At 41.8% G+C, this 23,304-nt stretch overlaps 1 protein-coding gene across 1 annotated transcript in view; it reads left to right on the plus strand.

Annotated features, from left to right (window-relative positions):
• The first annotated feature begins 3,107 nt into the window (after nucleotides 1-3,107).
• Nucleotides 3,108-23,304, plus strand: part of LOC106611071 (regulator of G-protein signaling 6-like) — a 54,589-nt gene continuing 34,392 nt past the window's right edge. Inside the window, exons 1-2 of the mRNA XM_014210932.3 lie at nucleotides 3,108-3,556; nucleotides 6,257-6,372. Of these exons, the coding sequence (XP_014066407.1) occupies nucleotides 6,283-6,372 (90 nt within the window). The 5' untranslated portion in view covers nucleotides 3,108-3,556; nucleotides 6,257-6,282. The remainder of the gene's footprint in view (nucleotides 3,557-6,256; nucleotides 6,373-23,304) is intronic.

The following is a 23,304-nucleotide window of genomic DNA, read 5'->3' on the forward strand; positions in this document are numbered from 1 at the left end:
CAATGTAAAACATACGGGGTCTGTAAAATGTATACAGGTTCAGAAATGTTGTGAAATAGTACAGTTACAAATAGAAATCAAACTGGATATCAGAAATAGAGGAAGGACTAAAAACAAACAAAATATAACTATTGTAAAATAGATTGTGTCTGTAAAATGTGTATAAGATGTATAAACTGAAGGTAGAAGCCTAAGTGTAATTGTTTATTAGTTTACTCCAATTGGGGGAAGGGTGGAAGGGTTTGCGGGGAATAATAAAGGTATATTCCAAAAAAAATATGTATGTCTATATAGGTATGTGTATATGTGTATATGTATGCATGTGTGTATGTATATGGATATATTTATTTACAAAAAATATATATATGGGGGATTGGAAATGATGCAGACAATTACATTGATGGAAGCAACAATCTTTCCGCAATATTAAGCTGATCCACCCCTTAATATATATATATATATATATATATAATATATATATATATATATATATATATAATATTAATAATAAATACAACAATGCGTAACAATAACTTGGCTATATACACAGGCTACCAGTACCGAGTTGATGTGCAGGGGTAATTGAGGTAGATATGTACATTAAACTCGGAATAAGTGACAGATAATAAACAGTAGCAGCACTGTGTGTGATGAGTCAATAAAGTGAGTGCAATGAGGGTCAATTCAGATAGTCCTGGTAGCTATTTGGTTAACTATTTAAGTAACTATTTAGCCACCTTATGGCTTGGGGGTAGAAGCTGTTCAGGGTCCTGTTGGTTCCAGACTTGGTGCATCGGTACCGCTTGCCGTGCAGTAGAGAGAGAACAGTCTATGACTTGGGTGGCTGAAGGCTTTGACAATTTTTAGGGCTTTCCTTTGACACTGCCTGGTATAGAAGTCCTGGATGGCAGGGAGCTCGGCCTCAGTGATGTACTGGGCCGTACGCGCTGCTGTGGTGCCTTGCGGTCTGATGCCTAGCAGTTACCATACCAAACGGTGATGCAGCCAGTCAAGATGCTCTCAATGACGCAGCTGTAGGACTTTTTGAGGATCTGCCAAATATTGTTACCCTCCTGAGACTGACGAGACCTTCTCGTGCCCTCTTCACGACTGTGTTGGTGTTTGTGGACCATGAAGCTTTCAACCTGTTCCACTACAGCCCCATCGATGTGAATGGGGGTGTGCTCGATCAGCTCCTTTGTCTTACAGACGTTGAGGGAGATGTTGTTGTCCTGGTACCACACTGCCAGGTCTCTGACCTCCTCCCTATAAGCTGTCTTATCGTCGTTGGTGATCAGGCCTACCACCATTGTGTCGTCATCAAACTTAATGATGGTGTTGGAGTCGTGCTTGGCCACGCAGTCCTGGGTGAACAGGAAGTACAGGAGGGGACTAAGCACCCCTGAGGGGCCCCCGTGTTGAGGGTCAGCGTGGCGGCTGTGTTGTTGCCTACCCTCACCACCTGGGGGCGGCCCAGCAGGAAGTCCAGGATCTAATTGGAGAGGGAGGTGTTCAGTACCAGAGTCCTTAGCTGAGTGATGAGGGCACTATGGTGTTGAACGCTGAGCTGTAGTCATTGAACAGCAAGCATTCTCACATTGGTGTTCCTCTTGTCCAGGTGGGAAAGGGCAGCTTGGACTGCAATAGAGATTGTTTCATCTGTGGATCTGTTGGGGCGATATGCGAATTGGTGTGGGTCCAGGGTGTCTGGGATGATGGTGTTGATGTGAGCCATGACCAGCCTTTCAAAACATTTCATGGCTACAGACGTGAGTGCTAAGGGGCGATAGAAATGCCAAGTCAACCAGCGGTTTTCGCTCAGCTCCTGGTTTTCCCCAGTCTCTCTTTTTCTCGTCCTCCTGGTTTTGACCCTTGCCTGTCCTGACTGAGCCCGCCTGCCTGACCACTCTGCCTGCCCCTGACCTCGAGCCTGCCTGCTGCCCTGTACCGTTTTGGACTCTGCCCTGGCTATGAACTCTTGCCTGTCCCTGACCTGCCTTTTGTCTATCCCTTGGATTATAATAAATACCAGAGCTCAAATCATCTGCCTCCTGTGTCTGCATCTGGGTCTCGCCTTGTGTCGTTATAATTAGAGAGGAACGACAGGCAGAATTAGAGTAGACCACCAAACCCAGCCTAGAACACGCTGTCCAGTGTGCTGAAAGAGATGGGGTTGGGCACACACCCACACACACACACACACACACACACACACACACACACACACACACACACACACACACACACACACACACACACACACACACCACACACACACACACACACACACACACACACACACACACACACACACACACACGAAGTGTGGATAAAAGCTGCAATACAAGTACTGTTTGTATTCATATATGTAACCCGTTAACTGCTTCTGTGAAAAGTATTTGTGTTTGTGTGCGTGTGTGCATGCATTTGCATGCATTCACAAATTGGCCATGCAATGCATTTCTGTGAGAATATTCCTTGGGGGACTTTTGGATCTAATTTATAGGATTAAAAAAAAGCTTTGACCGTTTTGGTTCGCTATTTAAGCTTGGATGGTCCTGGACAGAGGAGAAGAGAGTGAGAGAGAGAGAGAGAGAGAGAGAGAGAGAGGGGGATGGGGGTGCGACGGAGGGCAATCTTTTGCCATCCTGGACAAGCACATTTTCAATTGAAATATGTTTTGATAGCATGTTGATTAAAATTAGAGAATAACTACAGTGCAGTATACATGTCAGTTCATTAAGTGGCTGAAGTCTTAGATCAGACCGTTTAAAAACCGGTAGCCTTTGACTTGTACATTCATTTATGTGCGGTCTTGTATAGAATATGGGCTTTCAAATGAAAATGTGGATTAACAACCTATACATTTAATTCTCGCCATTATCTCTCCATCTCTATTCCTCTAAGAGCTTATTTCACATTCACTCTGTACAGTCAAAGTGTAACTTGGCCTTTATTACAATTTCAGCGTCCTCTTAATGGAATGATTCTTATTTTCAGCATCAGTGGGCGCTGCTGCAGTGTGTACAGCTCTCTCTGCTCCCCAGCATTCAAAGCTCTCTTGCTCTCACTCCATCTCATCTCTTCTCTCTCAACCATTCTCTCACTCAGGCTTTCTCTTTTCTCTGTCTTTCTCTCCTCCCTCTCTTTTTCACTTCATCTTCTCTTCCTCTGTCCCTCCCCCTTTCCCAACTCGATCTGCCTCTCTAATTCTCTCTCCCTCTCCCTCACACACACAGACACACGCAGACAGATAGAGAGAGAGGAGAAAGGAGCGCACTTTCGAGGCGAGGATCTCTCTGACTCACTGCTCCGCTCCACTCCGTGCTCCCTCCCATGGCAGGCAGAGGACTGGAGAAGAGGAGGAATAGAGGAATACTGCAGTGACCAACCAGCTGCTCGCTCTCTCTACCTCTCGCGGCTCCACTGCTTTCATCCCCTCTTTTTTTCTTTTTTTCTTTCCCCCCCTGCCAATTATATCATGAACCTGTCTGCTGCTTGTTGATAAGGACAGCAAAACAGGGAGCAGTGGACAAGGCATTATTTTGTTGCTAAGGTAATGAATGAATGCTTTATTAGTTAGGAGATGTCAGGAGCATTGTATTGGCAGGCTGGTGTGGGTGAGGGGGATTGGCTTTGCATGATCAGCTGCATGTCTGTTTTGTGCCTGTTGTACATCAACTCTTCCCCACAGCTCAGAGTCTCCTGTTGAGGCTATAGGATTAGATGGTGAGTGTCAATGGTTTGTTAATGGGTTTGTTTTTGAGGGAATGCAGGAGTTATTTGATATATTGTCCAGCGGTGTGCTGATCTGCCTGTTGTGGTTCTGGGGCTGTGTCTCTGTCTGTGAGCATGGAGATGTCAGTGTCTGTATGTCAGTGCCTGTGTTCCATCCTGTTAACTCTAACACAGACAGACTGGTGTTCTGTGAAGTTAGATTTGCATGCTTTGGAAATTGAAGTTGTTTCCATGAATTACAGGTTTTAGCTGTCCATAGCAAAGGAGCTATTGCCACAGGACTTGTCTTGTAGGTGTCATATAATTCATACAGAATGTCAAATAGTAGGAGAAATTGATCAAATGATATGATGTAAACTTAGTTGATGAACTCCTGGTTACTTAGACATTGTGCTAATCAATGCGGGCTGCAGACAGCTACTCGATCCATCATCATGGTGGCAATAACACTGGATCAGAAGGGGCTTGATAGTACCATCATGTGCATGATCACTGCCTCCTGCTCCATAGCATAATGATCTTTGTGTGCTCAACAGTTGAAATCATTACTATGAAATACTCAACACAAGCTTGCGTGTCTAGTGCTGTGCAGCTAGTCGCCTATTGAAGGTATTCAATCTCAATCCGATCCTCTCACCATTATAGTCTGTTTGTTGTGGATTACAATGCACCAAGTGGCCACACTTCAAGACACAATTATGTAATTGTACTGAAAGTCACTCACCAGTGGCTGCTCTCTGACAAAATGTTGTTTCACTGATTCATACTATGTATGAACATTTCATTTCATGTCATTTTGTAAAGCACGCGCCCTGCTGTTTCAGAATGTAGTGTGTCTTACTCACAGTATATCCTCCCTTCAGATAAACCACAATAACCGATCAGACTTTCCGGTAGTGGAACACAAATAGTTATTAACATGAAAAGCCCAGTCAGGCGTATGATAAGGCTTTTATTTTAATATAAAACGGTTCCTGGAAGCTTTATCCTCTCTGTCTGTTCTATGTAGGGCTACTCCAAAATTATGAATGTGTCAAATGATGTAATCCTCTCTTTTTCGCTGCCTGATGGATGATTCCAAATGCTTATACCAATCTGATTCACACTATAACTCAACTGGAGCTGGATACTATTGTGGCCTTGTGAAGTTATGAAAATCCTTAGTTAAACAGAATGAATCATCCTGTAGAGAGGGAGGGAGAGAGAGAGAGAGCTGTAGTGTGATGGATATTGAATGGAGGTCATGTATAATCGCTTACGGTAGAGTTTTAATCCTTATATCATGAGAGTACACAGGACTGGCAAGCCTGATCTAAGGTGAAGCACACTGTGTGGCTAATGGTGTCTTAGCCGTGCAAATGGTCAAGGTTTTAACTATAGTGGCCTAGTGTATTCAGCAACTTGCTTATTGCACATCACCTACATTTTACATTTACATTTTAGTCATTTTAGTGCGTTCATCTTAAGACAGCTAGGTTAGACAACTACATATCACAGTCGTAATAAGTACATTTTTCCTCAATAAAGAAGTTATCAGCAAAGTCAGTGCTGATATGCACAACACACTATCTACCACACTATCTACAGTACCTACATTCATTCCTATTTACAGTTTCTGACTCATGAATGTCCTGAACACCATTGAGTATCTATAGCTAATCAGTGGAAGGCTGTGCAATGCCTGATTATACATGATTGTTGCAAGGGAATTCTGCCACTTTGACTTACAGGCTTGACATTTTTCTTGGCTTAGTTAGCTAGTTCATATTCACTTCACTGTGCTGCATTACTGCCAAGGCTTTGTTATCAGGCTGTATTTTGAGAGGTGTTGTCACCTGAGAGAAGAGCAAATTGTTATTTATATTTTCTTCACATTTGTTTTTTTCTTCATCATTATGATTGCTTATTGGTACCTTCATGTGTGTGTAAAATATTACTGTTCTCAGATTTTTTTTATTCGTAGACCTTTATTTTAATTATAATGTGTTTCTAGCTGAAATGAAATGTTGGTATCCTGTATATTTCACTGTGATATGTGGTTGTCTCACCTAGCTATCTTAAGATGAATGCACTTACTGTATGTTGCTCCGGATGAGAGCATCTGCTAAATGACAAAAATGTCAAATGTAAATGTTTTACATACAGATCTCATATGACTGTATTGAATTATATAAAAACAAATATATATAATATATATAATATGTATGATTTTAGTATTTCTTTATAAAAAATGTAGTTATTTGTTACATTTGACTGTGTAAAACCTAGCAGTACTACTTGTTTCTCTGTAAAACAAAAGCTAATTTACCAACATTTCTGAAAATAGATATACAGCGTTTTGGAATGAAACTCTTCAAATATATCTGAACCAAATGAATGCATTGCTGTGAGGAACTATCAAAAATGGTCTATTTGGACAACCTGAATAAATGAATATATATGATGAATAGTTTTTGACAGTGATGTTGGTCCTCTCCTCTAACTCCCCTCTGCTTCCTGTCTCTCTATACCCATGCAGCCTCCTGAGCCTAGGACACAGCAGACATGGCGGAGGCATCCAGAGACCTGGGACAACAGGGTGTGGGGATAACAGATCCTGAGGAGGACTCTCCCAACATGATAGTTTATAGAAAGGTATGTGATTCTCTGACAGCCCATATAACATGGTATAGGACAATTTTATAATTTACAAGAAGATACAGTAAGCACCCAATGTAGGTATCCATTGAAAGACATGGAGCGATATCATTTGCCTGTTTCGGATGCAGATTGGTACTGTAATGAATCTCACAGTGGTTCCTGACACCTCTCTCCCAACGTCTAGAACAGTTCCATATCAATGTCTGAACCATATGAATATGACAGGAAGAGCCACATCCAATGGCAGGTAATGGAACATGTTCTAAACCCTCTCTCTGTGGGTTTAGAACTCTGTGGGTTTAGAGACAGTCACTGATGGACCCACACTGGCCACAATAAACTTCCTCTGGCAGCCCGGCAGACTGTCTGCACTCTGCAGCCCTCTGAAGTTTTAATAAGCTCTCCATCAGTTTGGGTTTAGGGGAGAAAAAGTCCTTTATGTGTCAAGGGTACAATCCGTAAGGCACTTGAGTCTCAATGCCTGTCATTTGATTGGAGAGGAGAGAAGAGAAGAGGAGAGGATGAGCTGCACCATGGGTAATGATGTAGTGTGGGACTCAGAGGAAGTGGCTGTTCCTCCAGGGTTGGGCTTGTCTGCTCTCTCTGGAGCCACTCGGCACAGGCAGGCCCATTCAAAAACCTGTCCCAATGTGCTGATGATGGAAAAACTAAAGCAAAGAGTTGACAGATCCAATTCCATTCTGTTATTTTTTGTCATTTTTGCTAATGACTATTTAATAGTGGGGAGAGATAAACAAATGATTTGATAAAAGAAATGGAGTCAGTAGAGGATGGATGATGACATGGTTTAAGAAAACATGTTTCGCTGATTGAAGATCGAGCATGATGATAATGATAATGAAGAGTTGACATGATCCTGTGCCTTGTTCAGTGTTGAAATACAGTTCCTAGAATGACCACTTAGCCCTCAAGCCTCCACTTCTCCTATCCACCTGAATGAGCAGTCAGAACATTAGCAGGTTTAATGTGGTTTAATGTGGTCACACGCCGCACAGAGATGTTGGACAGTGGCTCTATATGTCAGACACGACACAATCAAATGAAGATTGAAGCAAATGGAGACATCTTTAGCTCCTAGAGTACGACATCTACAGATGTAGGATCTTAATTTGATCACCATATTGCAGGAGAACTTTCCTACAATGCAGGACATACCTTGTAGTGTATTTGAGGTCTAAAAAGACTTCTGAAGTTTGTAATTTCCACTTTGAATTTTCAGACCTGATTTTCCCTTAATAAAAATGTATCAAACCCTACAAAAATTGCCATTATTTATAATCTACACAATTCACATTTCCTGTTGCTGCAGGCTTATTTTCCAGCAAGATCAAACTAGCTCATATTACGATCCTACATCTGTAGCTGTCTGACACACTTCACTCTCATAAATATTCACCCTCCATAGATTGCAGATGGCTTTTCCAGCCTCTGATTGTTCCTGGCTGATGTATTCTGATTCAGACACTAAATTGCTGCCTGGCCTGAAGGCTGCCAATGCTTCCCGATGAGGGCCTCAGTAATCACGTTTGTATGAATGTATTTGTCATGCGAACTATTCAGCTCCCTTGAGCTGCAGGCATTCTGCTCTGATAACAGGTGTCCTATTGCCTACTGATGCTATAGAAATGGACTTTGTGAGTTTACATGGAAATGCTTTTGAATGTTTTATTGAAAGTTGTTTTTCCAAGATCTTACATGTTTTATAAGGGGCTGTCATGTTGTGGAAAACCACCTGGGCTGTGCCATTGATTATATGTTACAGGGGACACTGTAAGCGTTTTAAAACGTAATTCCTCTATCAATTCTACGACTTGAAGCATTATGTTCTAACAGGTAACTAACTTATGCTACACAAGTCCTGCTGCTTTGGTTGAACAGGGGGTTTTGCAGGAATATTCATATTTTTATCACCAACAACAGTAGTCAAATGATTATTGTGGATTAGCAGATTTACAGGGATATTACTTACAGTGCCTTCAAAAAGTATTCACACCTTTTGACTTTTTCCACATTTTGTTGTCTTACTGCCTGAATTTAAAATGGATTCAAATTAGTTTTTTTGTCAGTGGTCTACACACAATACCCAATAATGTCAAAGTGGAATTAGGTTTTTCAAATTTTGTACATATTAACAAAAATTGAAAAGCTGAAATATCATGAGTCGATAAGTATTCAACCCCTTTGTTATTTTTTATTTATATTTTTTTATTTCCCCTTTATTTAACCAGGTAGGCTAGTTGAGAACAAGTTCTCATTTACAACTGCGACCTGGCCAAGATAAAGCAAAGCAGTTCAACACATACAACAACACAGAGTTACACATGGAATAAACAAACATACAGTCAATAATACAATAGAAAAAGTATATATACAGTGTGTGCAAAGGAGGTATGATAAGGGAGGTAAGGCAATAAATAGGCCATAGTGTCGAACAGTTCAGGAGTAAACGTTTGCTTAACAAGTCACATAATAAGTTGCGTGAACTTGAATATCCCTTTGAGCATGGTGATTATGTGGCCAATGATGATTTTAAAACAGTTACAGAGTTTAATGTCTGTTATAGGAGAAAACTGAGGATGGATCAAAAACATTGTAGTTACTCCACAATACTAACCTAATTGATGGAGTGAAAAGGAGGAAGCCTGTACATAATAAAACATGTGTTTAAGCATAGTGGTGGCTGCATGTTGTTATGGGTATGCTTGTAATTGTTAAGGACTGTGGAGTTTTTCAGGATAAAAAATAAATGGAATGGCGATAAGCACAGGCAAACTCCTAGAGGAAAACCTGGTTCAGTCTGCTTTCTACCAGACACTGGGATAAGAATTCACTTTTCAGCAGAACAATAACCTAAAACACAAGGCCAAATCTACGCTGGAGTTGCTTACCAAGGCTGAGTTACAGTTTTGACTTAAATCTGCTTGAAAATATATGGCAAGACCTTAAAATGGTTGTCTAGCAATGATCAACAACCAATTTGACAGAGCTTGAAGAATTCTGAAAAGAATAATGGGCAAGTGTTCTTAGAGACTTACCCAGAAAGACTCACAGCTGTAATCACTGCCAAAGGTGATTAGACATTGACTCATGGGGTTGAATACTTTTCAAATCAAGATATATTTATGTTTTATTTTTCATATATACAGTACCAGTCAAAAGTTTGGACACACCTACCCATTCCAGGGTTTTTCTTTATTTTTACTATGTTATACATTGTAGAATAATAGTGAAGACATCAAAATGATGAAATAACACATGGAATCACGTAGAAACCAAAAAAGTGTTAAACAAATCAAAATATGTTTTATATTTGATATTCTTCAAAGTAGCCAACCTTTGCCTTGATGACAGCTTTGCAAACTATTGGCATTTTCTCAACCAGCTTCATGACGTAGTCGCCGGGAATGCATTTCAATTAACATTTGTGACTTGTTAAACGTTAATTTGTGTAATTTCTTTTCTTCTCAATGCGTTTAAGCTGTGTCGTGACAAAGTAGGGTTGGTATACAGAAAATACCTGTAGTGGTCTGGGTGTAGCTGGTGCAGAGGAGTCAGGCGCAGGACAGCAGAGATGAGTAACACAAGTAAATTTACTCAAATATTCCAATAACATGTCGTAATACCGAGCCCACAATAACGGACCGAACATACATAAAACAATCACGCACAAAAAAACAGAGGGTTAAATAATGAACATATAATTCGGGAATTGAAACCAGGTGTGTAAAACAAAGACAAAACAAATGGAAAATGAAAAGTTGATCGGCGATGGCTAGAAGGCCGGTGACGTCGACCGCCGAACGCCGCCCGAACAAGGAGAGGGACCGGCGGAAGTCGTGACAATAGCCCTATTTGGTAAAAGACCAAGTCCATATTATGGCAAGAACAGCTCAAATAAGCAAAGAGAAACGACAGTCCATCATTACTTTAAGACATGAAGGTCAGTCAATCCGGAAAATGTCAAGAACTTTGAAAGTTTCTTCAAGTGCAGTCGCAAAAACCATCAAGCGCTATGATGAAACTGGCTCTCATGAGGACCGCCACAGGTAAGGAAGATCCAGAGTTACCTCTGCTGTAGAGGATAAGTTCATTAGAGTTACCAGCCTCAGAAATTGCAGCCCAAATAAATGCTTCACAGAGTTTAAGTAACAGACACATCTCAACATCAACTGTTCAGAGGAGACTGCATGAATCAGGCCTTAATTGTCGAATTGCTGCAAAGAAACCCCTACTAATGGACACCAATAATAATAATAAGAGACTTGCTTGGGTCAAGAAACACGAGCAATGAACAATAGACCATGGAGATCTGTCCTTTGGTCTGATTAGTCCAGATTTGATATTTTTGGTTCCAACCGCCGTGTCTTAGTGAGACGCAGAGTAGGTGAACGGATGATCTCTGCATGTGTGTTTCTCACTGTGAAGCATGGAGGAGGAGATGTGATGGTGTAGGGGTGCTTTGCTGGTTACACTGTCAGTTATTTATTTTGAATTCAAGGCACACTTAACCAGCATGGCTACTACAGCATTCTGCAGTGATATGCCATCCCATCTGGTTTGTGCTTAGTGGGACAATCATTTGTTTTTCAACAGGACAATGACCCAACACACCTCCAGGCTATGTAAGGGCTGTTTGACCAAGAAGGAGAGTGATGGAGTACTGCATCAGATGACCTGGCCTCTACAATCACCCGACCTCAAAAAAATTGAGATGGTTTGGGATGAGTTGGATTGCAGAGTGTAGGAAAAGCAGCCAACAAGTGCTCAGCATTTGTGGGAATTCCTTCAAGACTGTTGGGAAAGCATTCCAGGTGAAGCTGGTTGAGAGAATGCCCAGAGTGTGCAAAGCTGTCATCAAGTCAAAGGGTGGCTAATTTGGAGAATCTAAAATATTAAATATATTTAGATTTGTTTAACACTTTTTTGGTTATCACATGATTCTGTATGTGTTATTTTATAGTTTTGATGTCTTCACTATTATTCTACAATGTTGAAAATAGTATAAATAAAGAAAAACCATTGAATGGGTAGGTGTGTCCAAACTTTTGACTGGTACTGTATATATCTTTTTACAAAAAATCGAATTGTTCTTCCACTTTGAAATTACAAAGTATTTTGTGTAGATTGTTGACAAATAAATTACAATTAAATCAATTTTAATCCCACTTTGTAATACAACAAAATGTGGAAAAAGTCAAAGGGTGTGAACACTTTATGAAATCACTGTACAGTATATATGGGAGAGGAGTAAGTTGAGCCAAAGGATTAGTTGAGCCATCCCTTGTATCTAGGAAACCATACACAACATTTATAATGGAGTCTGTGAAGGAAGAAACCACATGGAAAAAGCGGTAAGCAAGTTAGTTCCCAAAAAAGTATTTTCACCAAGTAAAATGAATTTATTGTGTTGTAGGTTTCAAGATACTTGTATCTAAATCAAGGTAGATAGCTTTAAGAGTGTTTTATACATCAGTTGGGATCTCTAAAAGCTGCAATATGAGGTTCTTAAACAAGAATGTAAGTGTATCCTTGTAGCTGTGTGGGCTAATATAGTCAAAATGTTTACCCTCTGGTAAGTTGAGCCAATGGCCATAGGGAAAGTAGCTAATTGCCATCATACCCCATACAAAGATGATTACCTTTTGTCAGTTTTATGCATAACATGCATCATACTTTTGCAATGTGTCATGCATATTATGAACTCAAATGCATTTTTATTGTTACAGAGCAGACATCTTAATGCCCTGTGTATACAAATGTAAAACAAGCAGGGGTCTAGCCCCCCTTGAGTTCTTGAGAGAGAAGCCAAGGAAGTGAGAGAAGAGAAGACGTCCATTCGAGCAGCAGCAATGAATGAAAAAATGTAATGAATGACACTGAAGAAGTACGTTGACAAAAAAGAAAAGGAACATGTACCTGTGCGAAAGCGAAGCTATGATAGAGTAGCAGAGGCAGTCTGAGACGCTAAAGATATCAGACAGACATGAGGGATTTCTTTGAATCAAAGAGACCTTACAAGATCTCTGAATTTCTGTGTTTCTGATGGTGGTACAACACCACAGACTCCCTCTATCACTGATTATCTGTATGCCCAATGCTTCATATCTCTAATTCCTCTGTTTCTTTGATTCTATGTGTGTGTGATGCTGAGTATGTGTGATGCTGAGGTATGTGTGATGCTGGGTATGTGATGTGTGAGGCAGTGTTGAGGTTGAGGTGGCGGTGTACTCTAGCCCAGCTGCTCTGCATTTAAATGGCCCTCTGGGCAGGAAGCCTGGTGTAGTCAGTGTGAGATGGTGCTGAGGGAGGACCAGATGGTTATCAATATGCTCTGCTGCCGTAGTCCCCTAGGCCTGGTCACACGTCAGCTGGAAGAAATGCATTATCCCAATGCAAAGAACAACGGCCAGTCACAGTATAGCCCACTGATGGTACGGTATGAAAACATCATGCAGAGTTTTCACCCCAGTCTCTGTAGACTGCTGTGAAGCTGTGAAGCTGTAATTAGTAGGACTATGTATTGACTTCAGGGCCATGTCTGAGACTTCCTTTTGTTGAGAGCGAATTGCAATAATATTAACCTGGATGTGCAGTTAGACAAAACTGACTGTGAATTTACCCATTACAGAAAGCCTGACTACATAGAAAGTGGAGAATGTTTTTCCTGTCTAGTCTTGGCAGCGCTGTATTGTATCTTATAAACTGGGTGGTTCAAGCCCTGAATGATGATTGGCTGACAGCCGTGGTATACCACTGGTCTGACAAAACATTTATTTTTACTGCTCTAATTACATTGGTAACCAGTTTAGAATAGCAATAAGGCACCTTGGGGGTTTGTGATATATGGCCAATATACCACGGCTAAGGGCTGTGTCCAGGCACTCCACGTTGCGTTGTGCCTAAGAACAGCCCTTAGCCGTGGTATATTGGCCATATACCACACCTCCTCTGGCTTATTGTTTAATTGTTCAATGTAATTTTCTCTCAGAGAGGAATTGTTGAAGCAAAACAATGCAATAACTGTGGCACACCTTATTACTGCAAGACCTCTGAGAGAGCTCAATATGTAATGAATGCACACACACGTACACACGTACACACACACACCTGTCCTGCTTAATGGCCCCTACCCGTTGTGTGTGTTTTGCCTTGCTCTGTCTGGCATGTTTAATGCAAGACATGGAGGACAAATTAATGCAAGTGGCGGGAGCTGTGTGAAAACCAGCCTGTGACAAGGATCTCTGCTGTGCTGGAAAATGCAATTATTAATAGACTATTAATAGACAAGTCAGATCTCCAGTCCCCAGGACAAATGTGTCTCCTCCTCATTCTTCTGTGACTCTGCTCTAACTCTGGGTTCTTCTCTGTGGCAGTGGCTTGCTGTATACACAACTATTGTTGTCCGGGGACTCATGGGATGCTTTCTCTCTCTGCCTAAAGAGAATCAAGTGTTGGTTCTGTGTTTCATCTCTGTTTGATTTGGATGTTGTTACCCCATTTGTACCTGAAGTGTGAGTGTATAGCCGTGCTCTGCATGGTCTTATAAACCTCCAATACAGATGTTTTTTTAACAATTGTTAGTGTGTAAATATTGATCGTGACGGACTAACACTGAAATGAGTCCTGCCGAGGCCTAGTTGATGACTCAATTCAGCACCCTGCCTAAAGTTATTGTTCCAACACAACACAGCCTACTGTGTGCACTTTTTAAAATACAGCTCTTTTAAAGGTGGACTATGCAGAAACCACTCCGCCATTTCCTGGTTGCAAAAATGTTAATAGTTCACCTAATTTCAGTTTATGTGGCAAAACAACCAACTATAGTGTAGAGAATCATTGTATCATCTAAACTGCTGTGAAATATATTTTCCATAACCAACAATATTGTATTTTCAACTGTTTGAAGTTGGTGTACAAAACCTAAATTAAAAGACACAAAAACGAAACTTAAGAATGGGAAGCATAGAAATGGCGCATATATAACAGATCTACCACTTCTTAGACTTGCTTTCAATGAGATCTATAACTCACATTTCTATATGAATTTGGTCAGGTCGCCCAAAAAGTAGCTTTAAATGTGAACGCTCTTTTGCTTGGTGGATGGACTATTCAGGCTGCTTTAAGCCTGTATCCCTAGGATGAGAAGATTTAAATGTAAAGTATACTCCAACTGATATAATAGTCACAGTCAAGTGATGCTACTAATATTTTAACCAGCTGTTATGTTTTACCAGCCCTCTGAGCCCTAAAGGTCATTACAGTTCAATGCACATGAGAATACATGTTTTACAACATATTACACAGCAGAATGAATGGCTCGAATCATGGAATCGGCAAGCATACTGTTTACTGTCTCTCTCTCTCTCTCTCCCTCTCTCTCTCTCTCTCTCTCTCTCTCTCTCTCTCTCTCTCTCTCTCTCTCTCTCTCTCTCTCTCTCTCTCTCTCTCTCTCTCATTGCCTTCCCTCATCTCCACCCCTCTGTCCAACATTAATAACTGAAGAGAAATATTGAGTCAATGGGGACTTCATTCCTCTACTTTATTTTATTCATGTGGAACACATTTATTCTCATCGGCTGGTATTTCTATCCCTTAATGTGACAGTAAATTGTGATGTTTTTGTTTCTAGTGTCCTCAAAAGTTGGATTTACAATTAAATAGAACTGAGATTGCTTACAGTATGCAGTCCATGAGGCTGTCATTGTAAATAATAATTTGTTCTTAACTGACTTGCCTAGATGAATAAAGGTTAAATTAAAAATTAAAAAATAATTAAGTAAGGAAATGACCAGAAAGTACACATCTTTATACAGCAGCTTGTGTCAAACATACTGTATTACCCATCACGCTCTCTGTTATGTGATGTATCCAATACAGCCTCAGCGACAGCTTCTACTCACAGATGAACAGAAGACGTTATAGAGCAGCCCACACCTCACCTTACCCCCCGCCCCACATCCATTATCTCACCACAGGAAGGACTTTGCTCAGTTAGGGGTTATTTATTTGTTACCCCCAGCTGTGAGTAAGAGAAGGCCAGAGACAGGCAGGCATGCTCTACACTGGAGCAGGTCTGAAGATGGAGGCCTGTCTGCCTGCACTGACCATGAATCACTCTCCACTCACCCTTAAGTGCCTCTGGGATAGGGGAGGATAGTGGAGGATATCTCAGTACTCAGTATATCTCATAAGATTCTCCCCATCATAGGTGTCCACTGGCTCCTCTTCACGGTTCCTGTACGCACTTTAGATAACGCAACCCAAATGGACACACTGGTTGTCAACTGTAGTGCTGGGTATGAGGCATACCGCTACTTTATCAAGCATGAATGGTTTTACAAGCGTGTCCACTGGTGCCAAGGCAGGCATATCAGAAGTGCTGGTATGGTGTCACTCATACGATTGCGCTAAAGCTTGTGTATCGAGGCCAGGCTTGGTCTCCAAAGCAGGTCTATTTCAGTTTTGATACTGTTGTATTATAAAGGCCAAACTACACAAACTGTAGCTATCTCAAACTGTCACACAACACTAACGCTCCCTCTCTTTAGTCTGTAATGGACTTTCTGAGAATTATTTTACCCATCCAAATTGAAATTATGCAGATATCCCCCAAAAATCCTGGAGGTTTGCTAAAACAACATTTTTATTGGATCATTTGCAGTATGTATTTCGTTAAAGGGATTATTCACCACTCGATAGTGAAAACACTGTGAAGAAATGAAGGGCTTTTCTCCAGCTAGCTAGGGGACATGTTCTCAGTGAGGATTCTCTCTCTGTCTGTACTGGTACTACAAGTCAACTGCAGTCAAAAGGAGCACATTAAATAATACAGGAGATGTTTATCGTGCTCATTAGGGCCGATGCGTGGGGTTCCATATGTACTTATGGTGATGCAGAGCTCACCGCTGGGAGGTTGGTCAGAGGGGGTTGGGGGTGTAGGGAGGAATCAGGCACCACGATGCCCCAACTTCTGCATGCCCCACAACCCCCCTAGGTCGCACCTCACCCACCGCAGGCGGCAATACAGCTTGGAACTCCAGAGTAGGGTAAATGGAACATGTCTTAAATACCATCTTACAGTAGATATCCCCAGCAATTGGGTGTGCAAAACAGTGATGACAACCTCATAGGGATAGAGTTGAAGAGGATTTGTCTTTCAATCATATTAAAATCAGTTGAAATGCAATCAAATCAATGATCAGGTAGGCTCTGAAATCTTTGACTTGAAATCCCTGTCCTTTAGTGTGTGACGTGTAAACAGAACAGCTGGTCTCGTCATTTATCCATGGCCTGCCTGGGTGAAAGGACTGAATCTTCTCTGGTCTGACAGTGGGACGTCTGACAGTTAGGCATGTGATTGGCAGGCCTCTCTGTGGGCCTGCGGTGCTGTTGACACACTGAATGAAGCTCTGGACTGGAGAGTTGCACCGTCCATTAGATCAGGGATTCGGTCCTGCCACCCCCCTTTGTTTTTTGCCCTCGCTAAAAACCTGGTGTGCCCAGGACCGAGTTTGGGAAACCCTGCACTAGATCACAGAGTCTGTGGCTATTTTACCTTATCTCAGGGAAGTAGAGCAACGTGAGGCTCAGTGAACCTGCCACAGTCAAACATGTTCTACTGTATTCTACCAGTCAATATTTGTCTCTTCTAATGGAGCCTCTCTGTTAGTCTGTTTCAGCTTCCAGTGCAGCACCGACTTTAATACAGACACATTCAAACCTCTATAGGTCGTGGTCTAAAAAACAGTGTTTTTGCTAAATGCTCCAGTAGATTTTCACACTGTATGCTGTTTCTGTGTTGTGCTCGTAGCCAGTGATGCCTGGGACTGCAGGCTACTCATGCTGTCTCCTCAAAGCCATAGAGAAGAGGGGCTTGCGGAAGAATGTGAGTTCACAGATAAACAACGAGAGAATATAGTCACACGCTTAATGTTGAGTCAAGCCTGACAGTGGATGGCTGCTTTTTACATCTGACGGTAAGCCAGTGTGGGCCTAGCGTTCAACATTAATATTGCTGTGTTTCACTAGTGTCACAGAATAACGTTGTGGAAATATTGTGTTGATCATGTAAAACTCTTTCAGCAACATATCACCATCTGCTCTCCTTTCATGTCTGTTTTGATGACGATCTGAGGCATGCAGATTAGTTTTCTAAGATATAGCATTTGAATAATCTCCTTGTATCATATAGAACAAGTCATCAGGTCCGGATAACATTGGTCTGTAAGGTAAGGATGGACTGTGGTGTTCCTGGAGTGTCGGAGGGTCTCTGTAATTGTCTGTCTGATGAGGGCGAAGCATGGATGAGTCACCCACCGCAAATGTTAATCACCACAGCCAACTCGTCTTCCTGGAGAGCCCTCAGAGGGCCAGACTATTGGCCTGGGTTCATGGACCTGCATCAGAATAGCTGATTACCCGCCAGGATTCACTGACAGCTCACCCAATTGGAACCGTTCTGCGTGATTTAGCTTATTGTGTTTCTCATTGTCAGAAAGCCACAGCTCAATGGTGGAAAAGGCAAGCAGGAAGAAATACAACCTGGCCTGGTGATTTGAATGTTCTCAATCATGTATCCCTTTTTAAGCTATCGTCCCAGAAAACAATATCACCATACCTGATCCATCTTGCTAAGACAAGGTATAAGGTCAGAGTGGATTGACTACAGTTGTATAACAACCACCTGCAGCAAATAGAATATACATAACCAGCTTGAATATTTTAATATTAAGTCTTGTCCTCAGTGTCATGTAGGCAGACAAAGGTAAATGGAGATTTTCAAGTAAAGAAAGTTAAACTATCTGGCATTTATGTGAGTGTTAGAAACCACACGATCATGTTCTCTCTCTCTCTCTCTCTCTCTCTCTCTCTCTCTCTCTCTCTTTCTCTTTCTCTCGCTCTCTCTCTCTATCTTTCTCTTTCTCTAGCTGTCTCCCTCTCTCTCTGTCTCTCACGTTGTTTCTCTCTCTGTCTGGATAATAGCTGTCAACCTCAACAGAGAGAGTCTTTACACAGACCTCAACTAACCACCAAGGACTAATGTGTACAGAATCTCACTCTTATTGGTCTGTCAATAACTCATAAGGCTGTGGTCAGAATATTCATCTCAAATGCCTCACCACATTTATTCCACAGTGCAACGAAATTCCTTACAAAGGGAAAATGCAGGCAATGCCATTCTCCTGAAGGGAGGTAAAGACTGTGGAACATAGAAGGCATTATTTAATTTTGACTGATGACCTATTACATGATATAAAGACCAAGATATTACAGTGGGAACTAAGTACAGAATCTATCAGAGGTGAAATAACATTCAGTAAACCCACAATGGCTCAAAACTGCTTACCTCTACCTGGTACAGGGCTCATTTTCTAAGACTCTGTAATGCACAAAGCCCTGAATTTGAGCCTACATTAACTTAAAGTGGATATTAGTCTTCATAAGGTCAGAGGGAAGGCGGAAAAAGAGCTCTAAAGCTTTTAAGCACACAATAATCATGTGAATCAATACGGCCCAGAACAGAGAAGAGTTAGGGCTCTGTCAGACTGAAACACGAGAAGAAGCTAAAATGGTTATTCCCATGTTCTGATGCCATACCAGAAATGGAGTTACCAACAAATGCACATTTATAAATATATGTATATATAAAATCTATATTTTTCACTGAGCAACCTTTTAGTTTTTATCTTGATAGCACAACTGTGTGTACAATTGTTGCTTGCTTTACATGGTTTTTTTGTACTTTGCTAATCCCCTAAAGCCCTAATTGCTTCTGCGATGCTGTCACATACTTATTCACTTTGGGAGCGGAGAAGAAAGCATCTCCAGAACAGAACAGCGATGTAAGCTTTCCCTAAAAGACTGCTGGATATTGAGTTCACAGCACCACCAGAGCAGCACTGTGTTAGAAGAACTGTGTAAATTAGACAATTATTTGATGGTGGTTAAAGAATAATATGATTTAGCTAAGGTACTAAGGTGCAAAAACTTGTCTGGGACACATTTTGTGATAAGCCCAGCGTCTTCTGTTTGCTGAAAACCACTGGCTAGACTAGTTTCATCTGGAGCTAAATGGCAACGTAACATGCAGCGTCTACAAAAGGTACTGTTTTCTGTGCCCAGATGACAGTATAACTGTTTTTAGAATTAAATGGCCTTGTGAACTTGTGTACAGCAGGATCCAAGCTCAACCTCGAACAAACAGAGATGTTTTTCCTCCCCGGGAAGGCCGGTTCGCTCCAAGACCTCTCCATCACAGTTGACAACTCCACGGTGTCCCCCTCCCAGAGTGCAAAGAACCTTGGCGTGACTCTGTCGTTCTCTGCAACCGTCAAAGCAGTGACTCGCTCCTGGAAGTTCATACTCTACAACATCCGTAGAGTACAACCTTTCCTCAAAAAGGACCTAATTCAGGCACTTGTCATCCCCCGTCTTGACTACTGCAACTCTCTGTTGGCTGGGCTCCCCGCTTAAACCCCTGCAACTTACCCCGAACACCGCAGTCCGCCGCCATGTTCTCCCATGTCACCCAGCTCGTCCGCACACTCCACTGGCTTCCAGTCGAAGCACAAATCATCTTCAAGACCCTGGTGCTTGCCTAGGGGGAAGGGCCCTTCCTTACCCTCAGGCTATACTCAACCCCTAAAAAAGAAATGGCACTTGTATTCTAACACGGACTTTGCTGATAAGTACTTCATTGAGGGAAAATGTACTCACTATGATTGTGATGTTGTTGTTTCACCTAGATATCTGGAGATGAATGCACTAATTGCTCTGGAAAAGAACATCTGCTAAATGACTAAAATGTAACATGCAAAATGATCCATCTAAATATTGTTGCATAATAAGAAGTATGCATAACATTGGGAGATTTTGAATCTCTACATGAATTCAATTCTATCATCTCAGCTCACTCTGGTTTAGGTAACAGCTACCCAACATTACTCAGACATGGCATTTAGGGGATGAGTTTTCTCTACCATGAAAACTGACTCCCAGAAATACAGGCCTCATTTCCACAGTCTGACAGGAAAATCAGCAAACACTACTGCTCTGGGAGTCTTTGACATTTCACATTTCAGAGTCACATGTTCGCCTTTTTCTCTCTTTCATGTCCTTAATTCTTGGTGCATTAATAGCTTATCTGTGTTTTGGAGAGAAAGATTCCAATTCCTTTCCTGGAATATGGCCCTAAGCAGGGGGCTTTTTAGAAGGAAAATTACAAGATAATTGGGTCCTGAGGCAGGTATGGCCAAGCATTTTGCCTGCACAGTAACTCACTGAATTACAAGCAGCTGCCACGCTCAGATACGACTAGCAGATAGAAAAATACAAAAATGACATTTCACTTCATTTTGAAATATAGTGGCAGGATATTAGATCACAAAGCATGGCTCATGTCTCAGTGGGTTAGGTCTTCAATAATGCAGGGGGTGTATTGCTCTAGTAGCAAAATCCACCTCCACTGACATGATAGATTGTTTGTTTTATTCTCCCCTGAAGTAAAATGATAAAAGATTCATAAGTAACTATACATTTGATTGTTTGGTTGCTGCTGTGCTGCTGGCCCTAGCCAGCACTGGATAGGGACTGCTATCTGCTAAGACAATCATACTGTTCAACACTGAGTGGGGCCTGGATAGTATGAAAGATAGGTATATATTATTACTGAAATATATCTTCCAAACCACATTGCTAATTTATTCCATCATTAGACCATCCCCCCGATCACAGACAGGCAACAGGGCTGTGTTAGAGGGAGGCGGCGGCTGCTAGCCTGCTGCATGTAACATATCCCATTATAAAACACTTGTTTTCACTCTCTGATTCAATCAAATAGCCTCCCTACCATCAAATACCTCCAGGCTAATACGTGGTTATTAAAAGGCCATTAGAGGATCATAATAAGTGGCCTGGCAGGGAGAGGATGACAAGGTGACAAAGGCCACTGAACCTTCCCCTCTGTCTGTCAGGAGAACGAGGAGCCAGCCATCCCCCGGGAAGGGGACAGGTACAACCTCATCTGAGGTGAGCAATGCTAGTGACTCTAGTACTCTGTGGCTCTAAGTAGTTAGAATGTAAAACTTGTAAGGAAATATGAGCTATTAAAACACTGTTCTGCACTCATTATTGAGTTCAGCTCTCATTGAAGTAGGGGGGTTCTCAGAAAATAAGTTGCTCATTCCTTTCCCATATAAAGCACACTCTGCACATTGCTACATTGGTCCTGGTGGGTTCATGTTGCTCTCCGACAGCAGAGTGGGTTCCTAATAGTATCTATATGTCACTGAGGGAGCCAGTGGACATTTCCCCTAGTGACGCACTGGTGAGGCTCCTTGGCTCTCTCAGAACAGACGTTTTCAATTTGTTTCCCTGTTGTCAGAGCAGCATCCTACCTTCTTAATTTGGGAATGTTCTAGTAACATTCTGGAGGGCCAAACACAGGATACAGGTAACAGGCACAGTGCTGCATAGAGGAGAGTTGTCACACTGGGGGGAAAGGAATGGGACCATTGATTCATGAAGTCATAAAAACCTTCACTCTATCAGGGCAGGGGCCATGACAGATAATCCATGTGTGTCTTAAAGGTCAAGGGCCATTACCTCACTGATTGCCTGTGTGCTCCGAGACATTAAGGATTAAGATAGAAGACATCATCATTTTGGGGTGTGGCAATTGTGTATTCTTCTATCCATGACAGGGACTGCAGCGATGCAGTGTTATCAGATTGTACATGGTACTGTATCATGAGAGTCGTTTAGAATGAATTAAGAACAGATGGCTTCATATAATGGTAACATCAGGAGAAAAAAAGAGAAAACATCCCTGTATATCAAGACTTTGGTAAACTGACTCTCTCTCTGTGTGTGTGTGTGTGTGTGTGTGTGTGTGTGTGTGTGTGTGTGTGTGTGTGTGTGTGTGTGTGTGTGTGTGTGTGTGTGTGTGTGTGTGTGTGTGTGTGTGTGTGTGTGTGTGTGTGTGTGTGTGTGTGTGTGTGTGTGTGTGTGTGTGTGTGTGTGTGTGTGTGTGTGTGTGTGTGCTCTAATGGCTGGGAAAAGCCGTGGAGGTGGCTCAACCTCAACCCACATTAATTTGCAGTGTAACCAGAGAGACGGCATCACATCATCCCTGAGCAGGAAACAAGCTGTTTTATTTAAACACCTTTTGCTGTTATTTTAACCCTTGAAATACCAATGACCTGTTAGCATCCAATGAGCATGTATGAGCATGTATGGCCAGGAATACACTGACCATACATCTTGGTGCACAATGTCAATGTGTCCACTGCATCAGCAATATTCTGGTCATTTCATTATAACACTCTGATTAGACAGCTGTGAACAGACATAAAAAAGGCTTGTTTGGAGGACTTCAGGCTGCCTCTGTCTCTGATAGCCCACCACTGTTTTGTGCATTAGTAATAATGACAGGCTAGAGAAAAGGCATAGCAAGCATTTGTATCTGCTGTGAAGATACCTACTTTACAGGACAGTAACTGGTCAGTAGTCATTTCAGTAATAAGTAGAGCTTGATCAAATTAGTTAAATTCCATCTGTTCCAACAAACCAAAAACTTCAAGGAGTCTGTCTAATAACACCAAAAAATTGCATTCTCTGCGCTTTGATTGGCATGGCACACTGCCCGTCCACACTGCAGCCCACGGGCCTTGCTTGTCCTGTCCTCCCTCCAGCACCTAAGGAGTAGTGTACTCTGTAATGAAGGAATATAATTCCTCCTTCTCTCACATAAGGAACAAGTAGGTCCATGTAGATGTAGATGAGTCAGATGAGTGCCTAAGGAAAACATCTTCCCACTAACGAAGTCACCACAACCCAGTGACAGACAGGAAAAGACCCTGAGGCACTCAATGTCAGCATCGCAAAGTCAAAAATGAATAATGCATA

This window comes from Salmo salar, chromosome 09 (assembly GCF_965601325.2).
Source record: "Salmo salar chromosome 09, fSalSal1, whole genome shotgun sequence".
NCBI lineage: Eukaryota > Metazoa > Chordata > Actinopteri > Salmoniformes > Salmonidae > Salmo > Salmo salar.